This window comes from Salvelinus sp. IW2-2015, linkage group LG21, assembly GCF_002910315.2.
Source record: "Salvelinus sp. IW2-2015 linkage group LG21, ASM291031v2, whole genome shotgun sequence".
Lineage (NCBI taxonomy): Eukaryota > Metazoa > Chordata > Actinopteri > Salmoniformes > Salmonidae > Salvelinus > Salvelinus sp. IW2-2015.
The window spans coordinates 2,855,738-2,878,014 of record NC_036861.1 but is presented as its reverse complement, the minus strand read 5'-3'; the positions used below and the strand labels follow the sequence as shown (position 1 = coordinate 2,878,014).

Below are 22,277 nucleotides of genomic sequence, written 5' to 3'. Positions count from 1 at the left end.
CATTGTTAGTAAGTGTACAAGTGTACAATTGGCTCATTCATCCCCTCCTCTCCCCTGTAACTATTCCCCAGGTCGTTGCTGCAAATGAGAACGTGTTCTCAGTCAACTTACCTGGTAAAATAACGGTAAAAAAAAAAAAAAAACGTCTTCACATCACTGTGGCCTCCTAACACTCAGCATCACACTGTGGACTCCTACCACCCATCACGTGGCCTCCTGTTAGGAGGCCACAGTGGGACACAGTAGGATTCCACCATCATAGAGCCCTGGCCTTCACTATCTGACTGGCTCTGCTTTTTATAGCAAGTCATTGAGCTAACTGAGCACTTGACTTTATCCACCCTCACCCACTCCGTCCTCCACAGCACCACTTAGCATCGCTATATATTCTGCACCACCAGTACAGATGATCACTGATTTGTTGCTGAGAGTTTTCCAGCAGAGATGGAAATGCAAACATCTAGTGTATTCAAGAGTTTAAAAAGCTTCTAAAGTTTGTAATTTCCATTTAAAATGTCAGACTTGATTTGCCCTAACGAAAAATGTATCAACCCCTACAAAAAAATGTCCATTAATTAGAATCCACATTATAATTAACTTTTCCTGTAGCAGGATTKTTTTCCTGCTGTAACAAACTGGCTCAAATTAAGATCCTACATCTGTACCTATCCACCTGGCTATAATGCACCCACAATACAAACCAAACCGCTCAGCATTGTAATGCTATGGATACCTGCAGAATCCACCTAGGTTTAACACACCACTTAACACAACACTGCCAGGACTTTAGCATACAGACAGCTTTTAGATTAGCCACACTTACAATTCCTGTTTGAATTAGCATATTAGAATCAGACTGAGGCACAGGCCATATCAATATCAGTAGAACCTCTTCACATTTCACTGAGGATATTGTTAAGCTCAAGTTCAAATGAGATGAAGGTATACACCTGTGTGTTTACTATCTCTTCTGTATCTGTCTCAATCTTTTCCCCTGTCACTCTCCCTTCCCCTCACTCTGCCCTTTCCCTCCTCTCTCTCTCTCTCTCTCTCTCTCTCTCTCTCTCTCTCACCCTCCTCTCCTCAGCCCACACTCCAGACAACTCGTTCATGGGCTTTGTGTCTGAGGAGCTGAACGACACGGAGAAGAGTAGCATCATGCAGAACAAGGTCAACAACATGGCCGTGGTTTACGGCAAGGAGGCCAGCATGTGGAAGGTAGGCAAAACACACACACACGCACAATCCACTCACAGAGAGACATGGGTTCAAATAATATGTATCATTTCAAATACTTTAGCTGTACTTGATTTAGCTTGCCCGATGAAATGGGATAGTCCCAAAAGTGCACACCGAGCGCTCCAGGCCGGCTCAAGCAAACACTTAATGTACTTGAAAGATTTCCAACACTATTTCAATCCAGGTCTGCATGCAGAGAGATAATTATCCCACTGACATAGAAAGTTATACGCAGTCGGGTAAAGTGCTGGGGGGGGTCAAATCTTTTTCGATTTTTGTAGAGCCATTCAAATTCCCTTCTTGAATAAAGCATATCTGATCTTTAATCTAGAGCTGCTTTATGTCATCCAGCTCGTACTCTAAATTGCACCCGTAATATCCCTGCGCTCTTAGAATGAATACTTATGCATTTGGATTGATGCGGATTTGACGTTTAAAAACATATAGATGAGCTGGATAAGAAGCGAAGATTTCAAGGTGGCTTTTTCTACAGAAACAGATGGTGTCTTTCTCTAAGCAGCAGGAAGCAGATTATTAAGTCAATATTTGTATCTGTTCTTGTTTGTATCTGCTGCTACTACTCTTAAACCTTTGGATGCATCTACCATAGTGCCCTTCGGTTTGTTACAGGCGACAGTTTTGATATTCGTCACTGTATACAGGATCAAAAGCTTAGCTGGACTTCGCTAAAGACCCTTAGATCTCTACATTACTCCCATTTATTTTCCAAGGCTTTACTTTATGAACTTTCGTCTTATCTAACTTTGCTGTTAAAGTACAGACACCTGAGTTGCCAAATCCGTTCACAGGATTGGTTAACTCTTGAGGTTCCTAGTGTCTCCACCGAGCCCGCTAAATCTGCTTTTAGTTTTAATGCACCGTATTGCTGGAAGAGAATTCTGAAAACGTTTAATCTTGATGTTCTGGTGCCGTTCGGGCAATTTAAAGTATTGATTGGGGATTTATTTGTGGAGGAATGTGAATGTTTTTCTGTGATCTGTGATGTTTTATTTGTGCTTTGCATGACTGAGTTTTTAATGTGTGAATACAGTATACAGCATATATACTGAGCAAAATGCCAAAGCAACATGTAAAGTTTTGGTGCCACGTTTTCTGAGCTGAAATAAAAGATCCCAGAAATGTTCCATATGCACAAAAAGCTTATTTCTCTCACATGCTGTGCACAAATTTGTTTACATCCCTATAAGTGAGCATTTTCCTTTGCCAAGATAATCCATTCACCTGACAGGTGTGGCATATCAAGAAGCTGATTAAACAGCATGATCATTACACAGCTGCATCTTGTGCTGGGGACAGTTAAAAGGACACTCTAAAATGTGTAGTGTTGTCACACAACACAATGTCACAGATGTCTCAAGTTTTGAGGGAGTGTGCAATTGGCATGCTGACTGCAGGAATCTCCACCAGAGCTGTTGCCAGAGAATTTAATGTTCATTTCTCTACCATAAGCCACATCCAACGTCATTTTAGAGAATTTGGCAGTATGTCCAACCGGCCTCACAACCGCAGACCATGTGTAACCACGTCAGCCCAGGACCTCCACATCCAGCTTCTTTACCTGATGGATCGTCTGAGACAGCTGATGAAACAGGAAATATTTCTGTTTGTAACAAACCCTTTTGTGGGAAAAATTCACTCTGATTGGCTGGGCCTGGCTCCCCAGTGGGTGGACCTTGCACCCACGCCCACCCATGGCTGCGCCCCTGCCCAGTCATGTGAAGTCCATAGATTAGGTACTAATGAATATATTTAAATTGACTCATTTCCTTATATGAACTGTAACTCAGTAAAGTCGACGCAATTGTTGCATGTTTCGTTTATATTTTTGTTCAATATGAATATATATATATATATATATAATATACATACAGTACCAGTCATAAGTTTTTTTTTTTTTAACTATTTCTTAGCAGTAATTGTAAGACATAAATAGTCGAAGACATCAAAACTATGAAATAACACATATGGAATCATGTAGTAGCCAAAAAAGTGTTAAACAAATGAAAATATATTTTAGATTTTAGATTCTTCAAAGTAGCCACCCTTTGCCTTGATGACAGCTTTGCACACTCTTGGCATTCTCTCAACCAGCTTCACCTGGAATGCTTTTCCAACAGTCTTGAAGAAGTTCCCACATATGCTGAGTACTTTTCGGCTGCTTTTCCTTCACTCTGCGGTCCAACTCATCCCAAACCATCTCAACTGAGCTGAGGTCAGGTGAATGTGGAGGCCAGGTCATCTGATGCAGCACTCCATCACTCTCCATCTTGGTCAAAAGTCCTTACACAGCCTGGAGGTGTGTTGGGTCATTGTCCTGTTGAAAAATAAATGATAGTCCCACTAAGCACAAACCAGATGGGATGGTGTATCTCTGCAGAATGCTGTGGTAGCCATGCTGGTTAAGTGTGCCTTGAATTCTAAATATATCACAGACAGTGTCACCAGCAAAGCACCTCCAAACCATCACACCTCCTCCCCCGGAGATCATCCGTTCACCTACTCTGCGTCTCACAAAGACACGATGGTTGGAACCAAAAATCTAAAATTTGGACTCAGACCAAAGGACAGTTTTCCACCAGTCTAATGTCCATTGCTTGTGTTTCTTGGCCCAAGCAAGTCTCTTCTTATTATTGGTGTCATTTAGTAGTGGTTTCTTTGCAACAATACGATTCACGCCGTCTCCTCTGAACAGTTGATGTTGAGCTGTGTCTGTTACTTGAACTCTGTGAAGCATTTATTTGGGCTGCAATTTCTGAGGCTGGTAACTCTATGAACTTATCCTCTGCAGCAGAGGTAACTCTGGGTCTTCCTTTCCTGTGGCGGTCCTCATGAGAGCCAGTTTCATCATAGTGCTTGATGGTTTTTGCAACTGAACTTGAAGAAACATTCACATTTTCCGCATTGACTGACCTTCATGTCATAAAGTAATGATGGACTGTCGTTTCTCTTTGCTTATTTGAGATGTTCTTGCCATATTATGGACTTGGTCTTTTACCAAATAGGGCTATCTTCTGTATACCACCCCTACCTTGTCACAACATAACTGATTGGCTCAAACGCATTAGGAAAGAAAGAAAATCCACACTGAGTTCCCATTAACTTTTAACAAGGCACACCTGTTTCCAGGTGACACCTGGTGACAACAAGTGACACCTGCATTCCAGGTGACTATTTCATGAAGCTGGTTGAGAGAATGCCAAGAGTGTGCAAAGCTGTCCACAAGGCAAATGGTGTCTACTTTGAAGAATCTCAAATATAAAATATATTTTCATTTGTTTAACACTTTTTTGGTTACAACATTATTCAATATGTGTTATTTCAAAGTTTTGATGTCTTCACTATTATTCTACAAAATAGAAAAAATAAAGAAAAACCCTTGAGTAAGTAGGTGTTCTTAAACTTTTGACCGGTAGTGTGTGTGTGTGTGTGTATATATATATATATATATATATATATGTGTNTAGTGTGTGTGTGTGTGTGTATATATATATATATATATATATATATGTGTGTATATATATATATATATATATATATATATGTGTGTGTGTGTGTGTGTATATTATATTGAACAAAAATATAAAGGCAACATGCAACAATTTCAACGGTTTTACTAAGTTACAGTTCACATAAGGAAGTCATATAAGGAAATGACTGATTTCCTTATATGAACTGTAACTCAGTAAAACCGTTGAAATTGTTGCATGTTGCCTTTATAGTTTTTTTTACAGTGCATTCGGAAAGTATTCAGACGCCTTGACTTTTTCCACATTTTGTTACGTTACAGCCTTATTCAAAAAAAAAATCTTCTCAATCTACACACAATACCCCATAATGACAAAGCAAAAACAGGTTTTTAGACAGACCGTCCAATAGACACATGGAGACTCACAGACAGACTCAATATGGATGAGAAGCATACCGTGTTAAATCAGCTCCTTTCCATTTGCTACAGTCAAGAACAAGAGGTTAAATCAATATAAACTACTAGAGGGGTTACAATCTTATCCACATTCACATCCTCATCCACCATGTTACCACACCCCTCCTAAACACTCACACACTTCTCACTCCCCCGGTATATACCACAGAGATGTAACCAATAGCGCAGAGCTGTTAACTGCATAACCGATAATACGATCGACATGCCATGTATCTACTATCTGTAGAAGATATTACATTTGGCACGCAGCCGCACGTGGATACATTTAACGGAGTCGTACAGCTTTCATTTGCAGCCAAATTTCCTTTCAAAAGCAGCCTGGTTGCTCACAGTGCATATTCGATGAGGGAGAGACTCGAACTGGATGTTGTTTAAAGATGTGGCTTAGCTTTGTTCTCTCTCTGCCACTGTTGGCGAGCGGCAATTCACGTGGATTCTTATTCAATGGTTTAGTCTTGTATCTCAAGGCGAGACAGAAGATGTTTTAGAGACAGTGTGTGAATATTGAGCAATTGCCGCTTTATGGGAACAGAAGGAGGGAAATGTAATACATGACAGATAGAGTTGAATATTTGTTTGTTCTTTCTCTTGTCTTTCCTCTTCTCGATTCCCTATTCCCTTCCGTATTCTTCTCCCCTCTCTTCTTCGACACTTCTCTTCTCTCCTATCCCCTCCTCTCTTCCTCCCGTGCGTCTCTCCATTGCATCTTGGTGGATGATATATTCTGCTGCAGCTCCAGGTAAGACTCTTCTCAGTCGAACACACCAGCCCTGTTCCCTCTCTTTTAAACCTCGGTTCATACATTTAGTTCATCGTTTCCTCCATGATCACACATCTATGAACACACGATACAGACTCTTGTGAATGTCAGTTTGACCATAAAGCTGCTATCACAATGTCACAATGTCACAATGCCTTCCTTTGCCTTTTCTTTTATACYTGTTTAATTTAGAGAGAATGGTGAATTGACAAGACATAAGTGGTTTGAATAGTCCACTGCTAATCTTAGCATGCAGCTGTCTGTGATGAGAGAGAGAGAGAGAGAGAGATGAATTATTGGACTGGGAAGCTGTGTGGTGCCACAGATGTCTTTCTGAATATTGAATACTGGGCGAGCGACTAGGACACCTGGTCCAATCAAATATACTGGAGCAAACCCAGACTTCACGTGCCCATTTTATGAAGTAGTGGGTCTATCTATCTCAACGCTCTCGAAACAGTTGTTTTTTGGTGGGTTAACTTCTGCTGTCTCTCTTTCTGCCGCTTGAGACAATTTGTCGAACAAATCGATAGTTCTTGCCTGCGCTATGTGGTATTGGGCTTAGTCGTATCATGGAGACATGAGTAGAGGAGAGGTGTGTGTTGGGTTTMAAGGGATAGTACTAGTATTGATTTCTGAAATGTTAACCTTGTGAGTCGGGCCTGTAAGGCAGGCTAAAGCCGTAAACAATATTGTGATGACTTCATCTCGTGTTCCAATGGGCATAGGGGGTTTCTTGTGCTTTTTGCCTGGGATATCGCTCCTTGTCCTGGCAACCAGCCTCCTCAAAATCAGGAGTGAGTTGGAGAGGTAGAAAGAGAGATGGTAACAGTTCAAGGGAAATTGTGAGTATGGAGAGAGGAAGATAGAGTTATGTAGAGGTCTGCAGGTGCTGTGTGTTTTTGGAGCCAGTATGTTCATGCCACCCCCCCCAAATTAGTGGAATGGTTTCAAGCACATGTTTTCCATGTGTTTGATGCCATTCCATTCACCCACTTTGCAGCCATTATTATGAGCCGTCCTCCCCTCAGCAGCCTCCACTGCTGTATGTTCGCCCTGAAGAAGGCACAGTGATACCGAAACGTTGGTTTGCACAAATAAATTACTGGGAGCTTGTATATAGAGTGCACAATTATCTACTCGCCGTTAGTCAGCACCCTTTCCAACTTTTCAGGGGTGTTTTTTGGGCAGCCTTTAGTTATTATGCTCCCAGCTTCTGGAATTGCCTGCCAGAGAACACGAGGGAGGCCCAAACTGTGGACATAATTTAAAAGAGATCTTAAAACGCCTCTTTTTAGCTTTGCTTTTCCTTAGGGGGCTTTTTAGTCATTTAGTTCTTGTCATTCTTTTGTTTTGTATCTTATGTTTGTTGTGTAGTAAATATTTCAGCTTTTATTTTCATCGTTTTTTATTCCTTTTTTTTGTTGCTGTGAAATACATTGCGATGCATTCCATGTCTGAAATGTGCTGTATAAATGAAGCTTGATTTGATAACTTTTTMGGCTGTGCGCCAGCTCGTTATTACATTACCTCCAGCACAGACACACACTCCTCCTCACACACATCCAAGAGCCATGTCTCTTCCTCTTCTCTCGTTCTCTCTTTACAGTCCCTCAACAGGCCATTTCCTAGCAAGACATCCAGTTCACTTGAGTTGAAACCCAGTCAAACAAGCTCAAACCCACCACACAAAGTTCAGGTTGACTTCTATTGTATAAATAAACCTTTCATCTTCCCTGAGTCCCGGCCGATTTTTCACTCTCTCGTAACCCAACCTTGATCTATATGAACTGATTCCTGAGAATAGAGTCCGGGTTAGATAATTAGCATTACTAATGTGGCCCGGGTCTGGCCCAGTCAAGCCAGGTCAAGGATTAGCTAGCCTGGGCTAAGCCTGGGTTACATCCGTGTGTGCGCGTCTGTGTGTGTGTGGTTCTCTCTCTGTTTCGTTGGCTCTAATTCATAGTGTCTGGTGCACTCAGAGCGTTGGCTAATCTCCTAATTGGCTGGGYAAATCCTCAGAGGAAACCATCTATCGCAGCAGCCAACCAATTACAGCACAGCCTACAGGGCGAGCACACAATAGAACAGGGATACAGTAAGCTTCTTAACATCCAGGAAGCAGGAAGTCAATAAGTAGACCTGGGCTGTGGTTGATTCACATTGAGGGGTGGGGGGGGTTGTTTTSTTTTTCAGACGTGGAGGCTAGCTATGAAAGGGTGCCCATGTTTAAACACACACAGGCGAAGCGCATGGGCGCACACACACAAACATACACACACACGAGTGCACTCGCACACACTCTCACACATCTACCACCTCAAAAMGCATCCCCTTTTATGTCAACATCTTTGCACTTCTCTCACCCACACGAAAAACCCAAAGCCTCCATATCCACTTAAGATGCACTGTTGGGTTTAAAGGTTGTGCCTCTCAGAAGAAAGACGTACTGTTGCTTCGGCACGTGAATGCACTGTATAGAATCAGCCAGAAAGCACATCTGTTATTGTGCATAGATGTGGTTTGCTTGTATGCCACAATAGATATGTGTACTCCCTATTTATAATCTATTCATTTCAATGTATGGGCATAATCTATTCATTTCAATGTATGGCCATAATCTATTCATTTCAAATGGATGGGCACAATCTATTCATTTCAATGGATGGGCACAATCTATTCATTTCAATGGATGGGCACAATCTATTCATTTCAATGTATGGGCGCAATCTATTCATTTCAATGTACGGGCAATAACCTATTCATTTCAATGTATGGGCACAATCTATTAATTTCAATGTACAGGCAACAACCTTATCATTCAATGTACAGGCCAAACCTATTCATTTCAATGTACAGGCATAACCTATTCATTTACAATGTACAAGCATAATCTATTCATTCAATGCATGGGCATAATCTATTCATTTCAATGTATGGACACAATCTATGCATTTCAATGTATGGGCATAATCTATTCATTTCAATGCATGGGCATAATCTATTCATTTCAATGTACAAGCATAATCTATTCATTTCAATGTATGGGCATAATCTATTCATTTCAATGTATGGACACATCTATTCATTTCAATGTATGGGCACAATTTCATTTCAATGTATGGCACAATCTATTCATTTCAATGTACGGGCATAACCTATTCATTTCAATGTAGGGCATAATCTTTTCATTTCAATGTACGGGCATAACCTATTATTTCAAAATGTATAGGCATAATCTATTAATTTCAATGTATGGGCATAATCTATTCATTTCAATGTATGGGCAGGCTTGCTGTTTTATAGTCTGTACTCCTAAGGCCCCATTACTGCATGATGGAACGACGGGACTATGAAGACACACCCACACACGTTCATACTGTTATTTTTATTTATTTTGTATTATTGTTTGTTTATTGTTGTAGATGAAATGTTTGTGACTGTCCTTGTCCATCAGTGTATCGGTGTTTTGTTACCCGTCATGTTTTGTGTTTTTGTGGAACCCAGGAAGAGTAGCTGATGCTTCAGCAAAAGCCAATGGGCATCCGAATAAACCACTGAATAAACCAATCAGATAGGTAGAGACGTGTGAGAGCTCCACAGATAGGTCAGGGAGAGGGATGTCATAGCAGCCAGTAAGGAGATGAGTGGAACCGGCTGTCACAGGCTGGCTAATGCTGTGCTCTGCTGCTGCTGCCCTCTGGGTGCCTGGGGTGGTACTGGCAGTCTGCCAGTGTTTTTTCCCTGCGTCCTTACATGGACGCCTCGCTCTCTGGCGCCGGGAAGAGACGCTAGGGGCCAAATGTGTGTGATGAGATAGAGAGGGATTGAGAGAAAGGGTGTGTGTGTGTGTGTGTGTGCGCACGTGTGCAGGAAACCATGCCAGATCCCTAGCACCTCACCTCATTCATATTGACGGCCCACGGCAGTGCGGCACTGTGTGTGTCTTTGGGTTTTCTAAAGGGGTCTGTCACATTAAATGCCCTGCGCTCACTAACAGGCAATGGCTTTGCCTCTCTCTGTGTGAAGATGCTAACGTTCACACAGCACACACACACTCACTCAGTGAATTCACAACCACTCATACACACACACARAWAKACWCWRAMWGRYRWWTKWCYCGRYRACACACACWKWKACACACACACACACACACACTCATTGCCACTTATATGTACACTCATAAACAACCACACACATTAGCCATTAACGCATCACCTCTAATCACGTCATTCTCTCTGTCTCTCCTTCCCTCTCCATCTCGCTCTACCTCCTTCCCTCTCATCTCCCTCCTTCCTTCCCTCTCCAGCTCTCCCTCCATCCTTCCCTCTCCATCTCTCTCTACCTCCTTCCCTCTCATCTCCCTCCTTCCTTCCCTCTCCATCTCTCCCTCTCTCCTTACCTCTCCATCTCTCCCTCCTTCCCTCTCCATCTCTCTTCTACCTCCACCCTCTCATCCTCCCTCCTTCTTCCCTCTCCATCTCTCACTCCTTCCTTTGCTCTCCATCTCTACCTCCCTCATTCTCTCTCCATCTCTCTTTCCCTCTCTGTCTCTCGCTCCCTCCGTACCTCACCCTCTCCCATCGCACTTGCTCCTCCACTTTCTCCCTCAAACTCAACCCACTCACTCTCTCCCTTTCCTTTCTCACTCACTCATGATATTTTCCACCGTCCCACTTCCTCTCCTCGCTCACCAACTCCCCATTCACTTTCTTACATTCTTTCTCTCTTCCCTCGTCTATCAGCAGGGTAAGGAGGGTTTTCTCCAGATCCTCCACAGGTACATGGAGGTCCACGGGACGGTGTACTACGAGACCCAGCGCCCCCCCGAGGTGCCTGCCTACGTCAAAAACCACGGCCTGCTGCCCCAGCACGAGCTGCAGACGCTGCTCCGCAAGGCCAAGGTACTGGAACACACACACACTAGACCATACACAACATACACAAGAGGTAACACACTACAGATGCGGGATCTTAATTGGATCACCCTGTTGCAGGARAACTTTCCTGCAATGCAGGAAATGTAAGTGTATTTGAGATTTAAAAAGGCTTCTTAAGTTTGTAATTTCCACTTTGAAATTCAGACTTGATTTTCAGTTACGGAAAATGTATCAACCCCTACAAACAATGTCCATTCATTATAATCCTCATAATAATTCATATTTCCTGTTGCTGCAGGATTATTTTCCTGCTGGAGCAAACTGGCTCAAATTAAGATCCTACATCTGTACATGTGCAAACACATTCAGGCACCATGCACGCACACATAATACACACACACAACACACACACACACTAGTTCCACACACACTACTGTTGCACCAGCACTAACCACAACAGCATCTACGCAAGGCCAACACACAGTTACCTTCCAGTCCCTGGTATATCTGTAAATGGCAGCATTTTCAATTGGCAAGCATTAATAAAATAACTGATGGTTATCCTAACTAGTATCATCTTCGACTCCTCCACCAGCTCTTCATCGGGTTTGGTTTCCCCTACGAAGGGCCCGCCCCTCTGGAGGCCATAGCCAATGGGTGCATCTACCTGCAGCCCAAGTTCCACCCACCCCACAGCTCGCTCAATCACGAGTTCTTCAGAGGCAAGCCAACGTCTAGAGAGGTGAGCTCCCATTGGTCAACACCGTATCTAGTACTGTACCACTCTTCAATTGAAAATTAACCAATGAAATTCAACAAACTACCAACATTCCCGATTGTACACCAAATGTGCCACTCATACCTCACAGAATATTGCTTTAAACTGGAATGTTCTACTAATTCTATACTCCACCCCTCTCAGGTGTCGTCCCAGCACCCGTATGCAGAGCAGTACATCGGGCGGCCCCACGTCATGACAGTAGACTACAACAACTCCCAGGAGTTTGACGCCGCCATCAGAGAGATCATGAATACCAAGGTACAGTTATTTCATGATGTATTTCTTGACTCATTGGTTTCTTTGGCAGTGACCAAACACACTATGTTGCACCAGGGAAGGATTGTACAACCATATAACGAGTCTGACGAGCCCGACGCAAACGATATACTGCTTTCTCGGGAACAGGCCCAGATCCCCGTGATTTGCGTGAAGAGGAGGCGGAGAAAAAGGGGCCAAAGGGCGGGTTGCCTTCTGAGAATTCGTAGGCGATCGAATTAACCCCACTTCCTTKCATTCTGCTAGCAAACGTGCAATCTTTGGAGAATAAAATCGATGACGTACGCGCAAGATTAAACTACCAACGAGACATTCAAAACTCTAATATCTTATGCGTGGCTGAATGACGACACTATCGACATACAGCTGGCTGGTTATACGCTGTACCGGCAGGATAGAACAGTGGCGTCTGGTAAGACAAGGAGCAGCGGAATATGTATTTTTGTAAATAACAGCTGGTGCACAAGCTATTGCTCGCCTGAGGGAGAGTATCTCATGATAAGCTGTAGACCACACTATCTACCGAAAGAGTTTTCATCTGTATTTTTCATAGCTGTTTACATGCCACCACAGTCAGAGGCTGGCACTAAGACAGCATTGAATGAGCTGTATTCCGCCATAAGCAAACAAGAAAACGCTCACCCAGGCGGCGGCGCTCCTAGTAGCCGGGGACTTTAATGCAGGGAAACTTAAATCCGCTTTACCAAATTTCTATCAGCCTGTTAAATGTGCAACCAGAGGAGAAAAAACTCTGGACCACCTTTACTCCACACACAGAGACACATACAAAGCTCTACCTCGTCCTCCATTTGGCAAATCTGACCATAATTCTATACTCCTGATTCCCGCTTACAAGCAAAAATTAAAGCAGTGACTAGATCAATAAAAAAGTGATCAGATGAAGCAGATGCTAAGCTACAGGACTGTTTTGCTAGCACAGACTGGAATATGTTCCGGGATTCCTCCGATAGCATTGAAGAGTACACCACATCAGTCACTGGCTTCATCAATAAGTGCATCGATGACGTCGTCCCCACAGTGTCCGTACGTACTGTACATACCCCAACCAGAAGCCATGGATTACAGGCAATATCCGCACTGAGCTAAAGGCTAGAGCTGCCGCTTTCAAGGAGTGGGACTCTAACCGAGAAGCTTATAACAAACCCGCTATGCCCACCAACGAACCATCAAACAGACAAAGCATCAATACAGGACTAAGATTGAATCGTACTACACCGGCTCTGATGCTCGTCGGATGTGGCAGGGCTTGCAAACCATTACAGACTACAAATTGAAGCAAAGTCGAGAGCTGCCCAATGACACGAGCCTACCAGACGAGCTAAACTACTTCTATGCTCACTTCGAGGCAAATAACACTGAGACATGCATGAGCGCACCAGCTGTTCCGGAAGACTGTGTGATCACGCTCTCCGCAGCCGATGTGACTAAGCCCTTTAAACAGGTCAGCATTCACAAGGCCACAGGGCCAGACGAATTACCAGAACGTGTACTGCGAGCATGTGCTGACCAACTGGCAAGTATCTTCACTGACATTTTTAACCTCTCCCTGTCTGAATCTGTAATACCAACACGTTTTAAGCAGACCACCATAGTGCCTGTGCCCAAGAACACTAAGGTAACCTGCCTAAATGACTACCAACCCGTAGAACTCACGTCTGTAGTCATGAAATGCTTTGAAAGGCTGATCATGGCTCGCAACAACACCATTATCCCAGAAACCCTAGACCCAATCCAATTTGCATACTGCCCCAACAGATCCACAGATGATGCAATCTCTATTGCACTACACACTGCCCTTTCCCACCTGGACAAAAGAAACACCTATGCGAGAATGCTATTCATTGACTACAGCTCAGCATTCAACACCATAGTGCCCTCTAAACTCATCAATAAGCTAAGGACCCTGGGACTAAACACRTCCCTCTGCAACTGGATCCTGGACTTCCTGACGGGCTGTCCCCAGGTGGTAAGGGTAGGTAACAACACATCCGCCACGCTGATCCTCAACACAGGGGCCCCTCAGGGGTGCGTGCTCAGCCCCATCCTGTACTCCCTGTTCACTCATGACTGCACGGCCAGGCACGACTCCAACACCATCATTAAGTTTGCCGATGACACAACAGTGGTAGGCCTGATCACTGACAACGACGAGACAGCCTATAGGGAGGAGGTCAGAGACCTGACCGTGTGGTGCAAGGACAACAACCTCTCCCTCAACGTGATCAAGACAAAGGAGATAATTGTGGACTACAGGAAAAAGAGGACCGAGGACGGCCCCATTCTCATTGACAGGGCTGTAGTGGAGCAGGTTGAGAGTTTCAAGTCCCTTGGTGTCCACATCACCAACAAACTAACATGGTCCAAGTGCACCTCCGGAAGCTCCATATGAAGAAGCACTATCTGCAATGATTTAACCTAGGACAGTGGTGTATGCTACTGGGAAACAGTGTGTCCACAGCCAAGGAGTAATTAGCAGTAAATGTGGCTTAATGGGAACCTGCAGTCAGCTTGAGGCTACAGGGAGTGTGAGAGGTTGAGAGAAGTTGAGCAAAAGGTCAAACAGGCCGATTGAGATGCCTCTATAAAGTTGTGTTGTTTGTGTGTGTGTGATTTTGTGTGTCTGTGTGTCTCTAAATGTGTGTGTGTTCTCCACTCTCCTGCTGTGTCTTGTCAGACATGCCATAGCTTAGTGCCCCAGCGCTTACTCTCTGTCTGTCTGCCTGCCTGCCTGCCTGCCTGTCTGTCTGTCTGTCTGTCTGTCTGTCTGTCTGTCTGTCTGTCACTCCACTGAAAGATGGCTGCCCTGTCTGTCTGTCATTCCACTGAGAGATGGCTGCCCTGTCTGTTTATCCATCTGTCTGTCTGTCTGTCTGCCTGTCTGTCACTCCAGTGATAGATGGCTGATGGGCCACTTCACCCCTCACTGGAGACTGCACACTCCCCCTGTTTGTCTGTGGGCTGGCTCTCTGTCCAGGGCGGCTCCACATGCTCAGCCATGCAGACCAAGCAATCTCTTCTGGCTGACACTTCTTCATGTTCACATAAATCCATATCCATTTCTCTTTCTGTCTCTCTCTTGCTCTGTCTCTCTCTTTCACTCTCTCTCTCTCTATGTTCCCCCTTTCTCATTCTGTCCATCCCACTGACCTGTTGTTCTCATATTTATCCCTCTTTAATAAATGGGAGGCAGTGAGGGAGGGAGGGAGGAAATGAGGGAGGTCAAGACTGTGCCTCTCTCTGCTTAGACCAAAGCAAATGTTGTGAGGCATATTTCTGTGCTAGTTTATATACATGATTCATAAAGTGTTATGTTTTGATCAGATTTGTGATGTGTAACTTTTTTCATACATCCTCTCTACACATTTGCTATTCTTTATTTGAAATTGGAAAAGTCCGATTTCACATGCAGTTAAACATTTTGTATTAAAACATGATTTACTGAGTGATGTAACGTTTACAAGTGAGATTTGGAACATTAGATATGTGATCTACTGTTAAAACTGGAGGGAATACATTATTAATATGTAGTCTGTACGTTCAGGCTCCACGTATTCCTAATGGAAAAGTTTAACATAACTATTTGTGCTTAATCAAAAATGTATTTCCTTGAAATATTACAACATATTATCAGAGACACTTGGTTCCAAAGGGACATCCAGTTAAGTAATACTGTATTCAGTCGCTCGTGCTAAAAAGAAAACACACAATCCCGGTATTATAATAATAATCATTTTATAATCATTTTTATTTTATCTAACCTTTATTTAACTAGGCAAACCAGTTAAYAACAAATTCTTATTTACAATGATGGCCTACCAAAAGGCAAAAGGCCTCCTGCGTGGACGGGGGCTGGGATTATAAATTCAAAATAAAGAAAAGGACAAGAGAGACAACACTACATAAAGAGAGACCAAAGACAACAACATAGCAAGGCAGCAACACATGACAACACAGCATGGTAGCAACACAACATAACAACAACATGGTAGCAACACAACATGGTAGCAGCACAAAACATGGTACAAACATTATTGGGCACAGACAACAGCACAAAGGGCAAGAAGGTAGAGACAACAATACATCACACAAAGCAACCACAACTGTCAGTAAGAGTGTCCAAGAGATTGAGATAAAAGTGTCCAGTTTGAGTGTTTGTTGCAGCTCGTTCCAGTCGCTAGCTGCAGCGAACTGAAAAGAGGAGCGACCCAGGGATGTGTGTGCTTTGGGGACCTTTAACAGAATGTGACTGGCAGAACAGGTGTTGTATGTGGAGGAGGAGGGCTGCAGTAGATATCTCAGATAGGGGGGAGTGAGSCCTAAGAGGGTTTWATAAATAAGCATCAACCAGWGGGTCTTGRGACGGGTATACAGAGATGGCCAYTTTACAGAGGAGTATAGAGTGCAGTGATGTGTCCTATAAGGAGCATTGGTGGCAAATCTGARGGCTGAAACGGTAAATAACATCTAGCCGCTCGAGCACCCTTACCTGCTGATCTATAAATTATGTCTCCGTAATCTAGCATGGGAAGGATGGTCATTTGAATCAGAGTTAGTTTGGCAGCTGGGGTGAAAGAGGAGAGATTAAGATAGAGGAAATCAAGCCTAGATTTAACTTTAGCCTGCAACTTTGATATGTGCTGAGAGAAGAACAGTGTACCGTCTAGCCATACTCCCAAGTACTTGTATGAGGTYACTACKTKKAGSTCTAAACCCTCAGAGGTAGTAATCACAACTGTGGGGAGAGGGGCATTCTTCTTACCAAAACACATGACCTTTGTTTTGGAGATGTTCAGAACAAAGTTAAGGGTAGAGAAAGCTTGTTGGACACCCTTAACTTTGTTCTGAACACCTCCAAAACAAAGGTCATGTGTTTTGGTAAGAAGAATGCCCCTCTCCCCACAGTTGTGATTACTACCTCTGAGGGTTTAGAGCTTGAGGTAGTTACCTCATACCTCATACAAGTACTTGGGAGTATGGCTAGACGGTACACTGTTCTTCTCTCAGCACATATCAAAGCTGCAGGCTAAAGTTAAATCTAGGCTTGATTTCCTCTATCTTAATCTCTCCTCTTTCACCCCAGCTGCCAAACTAACTCTGATTCAAATGACCATCCTTCCCATGCTAGATTACGTTGAGCCTTTTGTTGAGCATTTAACACAAAATCCGGGGAGCGGCCAGCTGAGTATAAGACTGTATCATCTGCAAATAAATGGATGAGAGAGCTTCCTACTGCCTGAGCTATGTTGTTGATGTAAATTGAGAAGAGCGTGGGGCCTAGGATCGAGCCTTGGAGTACTCCCTTGGTGACAGGCAGTGGCTGAGACAGCAGATTTTCTGACTTTATACACTGCACTCTTTGAGAGAGGTAGTTGCAAACCAGGCCAAAGACCCCTCAGAGACACCAATACTCCTTAGCCGGCCCACAAGAATGGAATGGTCGGATCCACATTGTTACATGGTCCTAATAAATTAAAATGGGGAACTATAATATAAGACAATCTGTTTCCGTTTTCAGATCATTTTTGTAATTTCCATTTAGATCAAGAAGCTCATTTCCAGTTAGTTTATTGAGTTTAGTTTCATTTACAGTTTCAAGTCGGTATGTGGGTGTGTTTTGCCTCAGCTAGAGAGAGAAATAATTAGTATTTTGTTGAATTACAGCCATGTTGATATTCTTTAATCCGACAAATCAACGGTGACCCTTTTGTTGAATAGCTATGAACGTCGATGCAAATGAATAGCTATGCAAACGAGTGCGTCCCAAATTGCATCCTATACCCATCATGCCTCCAGAAGGACCCATCGGGCTTTGATCAAAAGCAGTGCACTATGTAGGGAATAGGCTGCCATTTGGGACACAACAAAATGACTTACACACAAGTCACCCACTGCAATTAAGCCAAACCCACTTCAAAATGGCCACGATGCTTTCCAAATGGCACCCTATGTAGTGCACTGTGTAAGGAATTAGGTGCCATTTGTGGCTATTTATTGCAATTAGGATGAACGATGGGGAAACAGGCCAAACAATATTGAAATTTGGAAAATATGGTCATTTAGTGGTGTTATGCTGGTTGCCTGGCAACGCATTCTGTGGAAATGTTCTGATCTGTGGGAATCTGGGTGTGTGGGTGTGTGTCTTTGCAGGTCGAGCCATACCTACCCTATGAGTACACCTGCGAGGGAATGCTGGAGAGGGTCCACGCCTACATACAGCATCAGGTAGGTTCACCGTGCACACACACACACACACACACATAAGCATACATACATGCAGGCACTCAACCGTGTCTGTTTGTCCCAAAACAAATTATCATAAATGCCTTCCTACCACACACACTAACTCACCTCTGTCTGTAATCAACCTGGAGAGGTCACTAATCAACACCGATTCTCATTGTGGACTAGACCCGGGTTTCCCAAACCCGGTCCCCTACCCCCGGTTTCACGTTTTGGTTTCACCCTAGCACTACACAGCTGATTCAAATCATCAAAGCTTGATGATGCGTTGGTTGAATCAGGTTGAATCAGCTGTGAAGTGCTAGGGCGAAACCAAAATGTGTACCCGGGGGGGTGCTCTTGTGTGTTTCTGTGCAATAGCCTACTATTTGTGTAAATACACGGTCCTTGACATTATTTTTACTTAAGTCATTTAGCGGACGCTGTTATTCAGAGCGACTTAGCGCGTGCATATCGTTTCGTACTGGTCCCCTGTGGGAATCGAACCCACATCGCTGACGTTGCAAGCACCATGCTCTACCAACTGAGCCACACAGGACCACTGCCATGCTAGTCATTAATCTAATGTTACTATGTAATACATGTTTATTGGGTCATTGTTAGATACAGTCCCACATCCCATTCTATCGTACTCTGAAAATATCTCTTCAGCCCCGTGTATTTATCTASTGTATAGAATATTCATAACCTCTCTGTTTCCATTACAGAACCATCCCKGTGTTTATCTTCCTCAGTGTGTTTAAATAAAGTTCCTGTGTGTGTTTACTCTTCGGCTGCGTATTCCCCTCTGACCGGGGACGGTGTCAGTGGGTCACAAACCAGTGAAATACATTGAGCCGGGTCACTCTTATTCGCTGACTCCTCTCAGACCTTAGTAGGACCGACACGGACAGAACTGTCACGATCAGACTCTGATATTTCTGCTCTAATCTGTTTAATGTGTCTGACAAATTGCCAGTCAGAACTGCTATTAAAACGGTCGGGCTGATATGTCAAAACGGTTCTCTTTCATGTTTCGAAACGAGTTATCTCTCTGGTGCTGTTGGACCCAGATGAGTTTTGTCAGGGAATAGGTGAAGGATTGATGGCAGATTATTTAGAGTGATGTGCAGTATAGAGGAGGTTAGAGAAACGGCTGTTTATTTTGTATTTCTGTCCCGCGATGCCCTGAAGTGTTTGGAAATGTAGATCTATTCACAGCTAAAGGCAAAAGTGTCAGCGGGCTTTGATTTGTGTTGGCTTTCGTGTTTGTGTAGTGCGGGAGTGACAATTCGTGCATGTGGATGTGCGTAGCTAACTTGGCGTCTGTGCGTGCATTTGCACCGTCAACAAAAATACCACATTCTGTATAATGGAATCTCGGCACCCAGAAACAAATCTCCTGTGCGTGGTAGCACGAGAGACTACCTATGTGTTGTGTTGTTCAACATCCCCTCTCTCTCCTCTCCCTCCAGGACTTCTGCGCCCCCGAGGCCCCCTTCCCTCCGGCCAACTCCTCCTCCTCCAAGCTGGGGCTTAGTAGTCCGGCTAGCCCTGGGCCTCAATTTGTCCTGCTGCCCAACTCCAGTGCCCTAACCTGGGCCCCCAACGCCAACACCCCCCCTGCCTGGCCCCCCCTCAGCTCCCTGAGGCTGCTGGCGTCCCAGGAGGGCCAGTCGTGTGTGGAGGCGTGCCAGCGTGACAACCTGGTGTGTGAGCCCGCGTTGTTCCGCTTCGTCAATAACAGGGAGGCCCTCCGCGGGTGAGTGGCAGCTTGGCACACCTGTTTTCATATTAAGCCATATTCCTACACACACACACACACACACACACACACACACACATTGGACATACGTTTCTAACAGCCACACACACACATATGCAGACATTCGAAACACACAATCACTACACGTCACTAACAATCATACACAATGCTCTCTGACCTCTGTAACCACCACACCACTCAAATGTTACCATACAGTGGTTAGTTCCCTAAGGGCTGTCTGTGGGCGTAATACTCAACCAGCTACAGCAAGGATGTCAGGTTCAAAGTCTTCTCAGTGATGTCAGGTGGTTTGTCGGCGCCATCTAGAGATCTGTAGTGACAGCGGAAGACGATAAGAGTGTCACAGCAACGTCAACTCTTCCTCCTCTTATCTTTCCCTTTCACCTTGTCTTTCTCTTCATCACCCATCCTGCTCGACGTATTTTTCCTTTCTTTATCTTGGGTTCCTTTTTAACTTCATGCCTGTCTCTCTCTGTGTCTGCGTCTCTCTCTGTTTCTCCGTCTGTCTCTCTCTCTCTCCCCCTCGGTTCCCCCTTCCATCTCTTCCCCCTTTTCGTCCTCCCCCTCCGCTCTTGGACTCTCTTTCTCTCTCTCTTTCTCTCTGTATCGCTCAATCAAACACCCTCTATGCATCACCCCATCCCCCTCCATTCATCAAACATTCCACTCCCCTCCCCCCACCAGGTTAGAGGTGCAGTGTGAGGTGGTGGAGGCGGAGGTCAACCACGTGTTCCCGGCCTTCTCCGTCCTACGCCGGGAGTGCGGCCTCCAGAAGGACCCCCTCCTCTACAGCTGTGCCGGCCTCAGCCCCAAGTACCGCCGCCTCTGCCCCTGCCGGGACTACCGCCGCGGCCAGGTTGCCCTCTGCCGAGACTGCTTATGAGGAGGGGCCAGGAGTTTTTCCAATGAATGCCTAACCCAGCTAAGTGGCTAGGAACAACTCCAGACGCTCTAGTTATAGCCTATGAATTGTAGACTATAAACTATGGACTATGAAATGAACCGGCCCTGGTTATGATGCTAGGAGAGGGGGTGGCTAAAGCAGAAGGACCCCCCTACTGAAAGACTTGGTTTGAGCTATCCTGTCCCATAGTCAACCCCCCCCCCCCCCCCCCCCACCCCACCCATCCTTCCTTGGTTTCTAAATGGACAAAAAAAAATCTGATATGAGCCTATGGATGGTTTGCCTCAAAGCTCCTCACTGGCCTAAGAGAGATGTGCTGGACTATATTGCAACGAGTATAACCGTTCACCATGTGGCCACAGCAATACACAGTAATAGAGAAACGGCTATATTGCCATCTAGCTAGCTACCTAACTATTACCTAGAGGAGACCCACTGACCGGAAGATCATTGATTTGCTGCTACAATATCAATAATTTGACTTTAACCCTCCAAGACCAGGGAGTTAAGAGAGTAATTGACCCGGGGGAGAAAACGTGTCCTAGAAAACGGGACCTTTGAGTGGAACGCCAACTTCGGGTCAATAACCAATCTCCTCTCCCCTCCTCTCTTTGGCTCTGCGCTTTGACAATGGATGATGGACACTCAGACTCTCTCCCTAGACTCTCTCCTCCTTTTAAAGATGAAATGTTTCTTTTGTGCGACTAAGATAACCCTGACTGCCAACYGAGTCAATGCAATCAGCTCTGTTGCGCTAAAATGGACTAAAACAGATTAAAGCTTATTTTTGAATAAAGCAAACGTTTTGACCCCTGCTACTGCTAGAAAAGGGGATTTTTGAGAACCTTTCGGCGGTTTTGTGACGGAAATAAAAAATAAAAACGGAAAGTTAAAACGAGATCAAAGCGTCACTGTCGTTTTGTTGTCGGTCTTGTCATGGCTCGTAAATATTTTGGTTTCTTTCATCTCCGGCTGCTCATTTACCATTTCCCTCCTGTCCTCCCCTGCCCATCCATCCACGAGAAAGAGAGATATAAGAGATGTTTGATCTTCCACTCCTCCACAGCCAGAAGCAGGGGATGAGACTGTCGATATGTTGCGTTGGAGGGGGGAGGAAATCAGATATCTGTTCTGCTTTCTGGTTTTCCAGACCAGACATGCACTTCTGAGGCCAGCGTTCACAACACTTGTGCTTACCTTGGGAAGTGAGTGGGTGATCCAACATGACCCTTAATGTACCAGTCCAATGCTCATAGTAGGATAGTAGCTGGCCTCTACTAAGAAGCCGAATATGAAACATACTGTACACACTGTACATACAATTATACCTTACAAGTCTATGGAGTCTTGGAGCAAACTGTTTTTACGCCAAGTAGGAATCCTTTGGGAGAGTGCAATGGTTTTCCTCTGATAGGTCTATGGAGGTTGACATCTATGGTAGTGACGA

General features: G+C 44.4%; 1 protein-coding gene across 2 annotated transcripts in view; it reads left to right on the top strand.

Annotated features, from left to right (window-relative positions):
- Positions 1-21,735, top strand: part of LOC111982327 (alpha-1,6-mannosylglycoprotein 6-beta-N-acetylglucosaminyltransferase B) — a 46,665-nt gene extending 24,930 nt beyond the window's left edge. Inside the window, exons 3-9 of one of the 2 annotated variants that reach the window (XM_070433821.1) lie at positions 1,088-1,218; positions 10,709-10,867; positions 11,439-11,585; positions 11,766-11,882; positions 18,069-18,143; positions 19,616-19,902; positions 20,611-21,735. In XM_070433821.1, the coding sequence (XP_070289922.1) occupies positions 1,088-1,218; positions 10,709-10,867; positions 11,439-11,585; positions 11,766-11,882; positions 18,069-18,143; positions 19,616-19,902; positions 20,611-20,809 (1,115 nt within the window). In that variant the 3' untranslated portion in view covers positions 20,810-21,735. Of the gene's footprint in view, positions 1-1,087; positions 1,219-10,089; positions 10,868-11,438; positions 11,586-11,765; positions 11,883-18,068; positions 18,144-19,615; positions 19,903-20,610 lie in introns of those variants that run through there. The other variant, XM_024013892.2, reaches the window with a different exon arrangement.
- Positions 21,736-22,277: the final 542 nt, after the last annotated feature.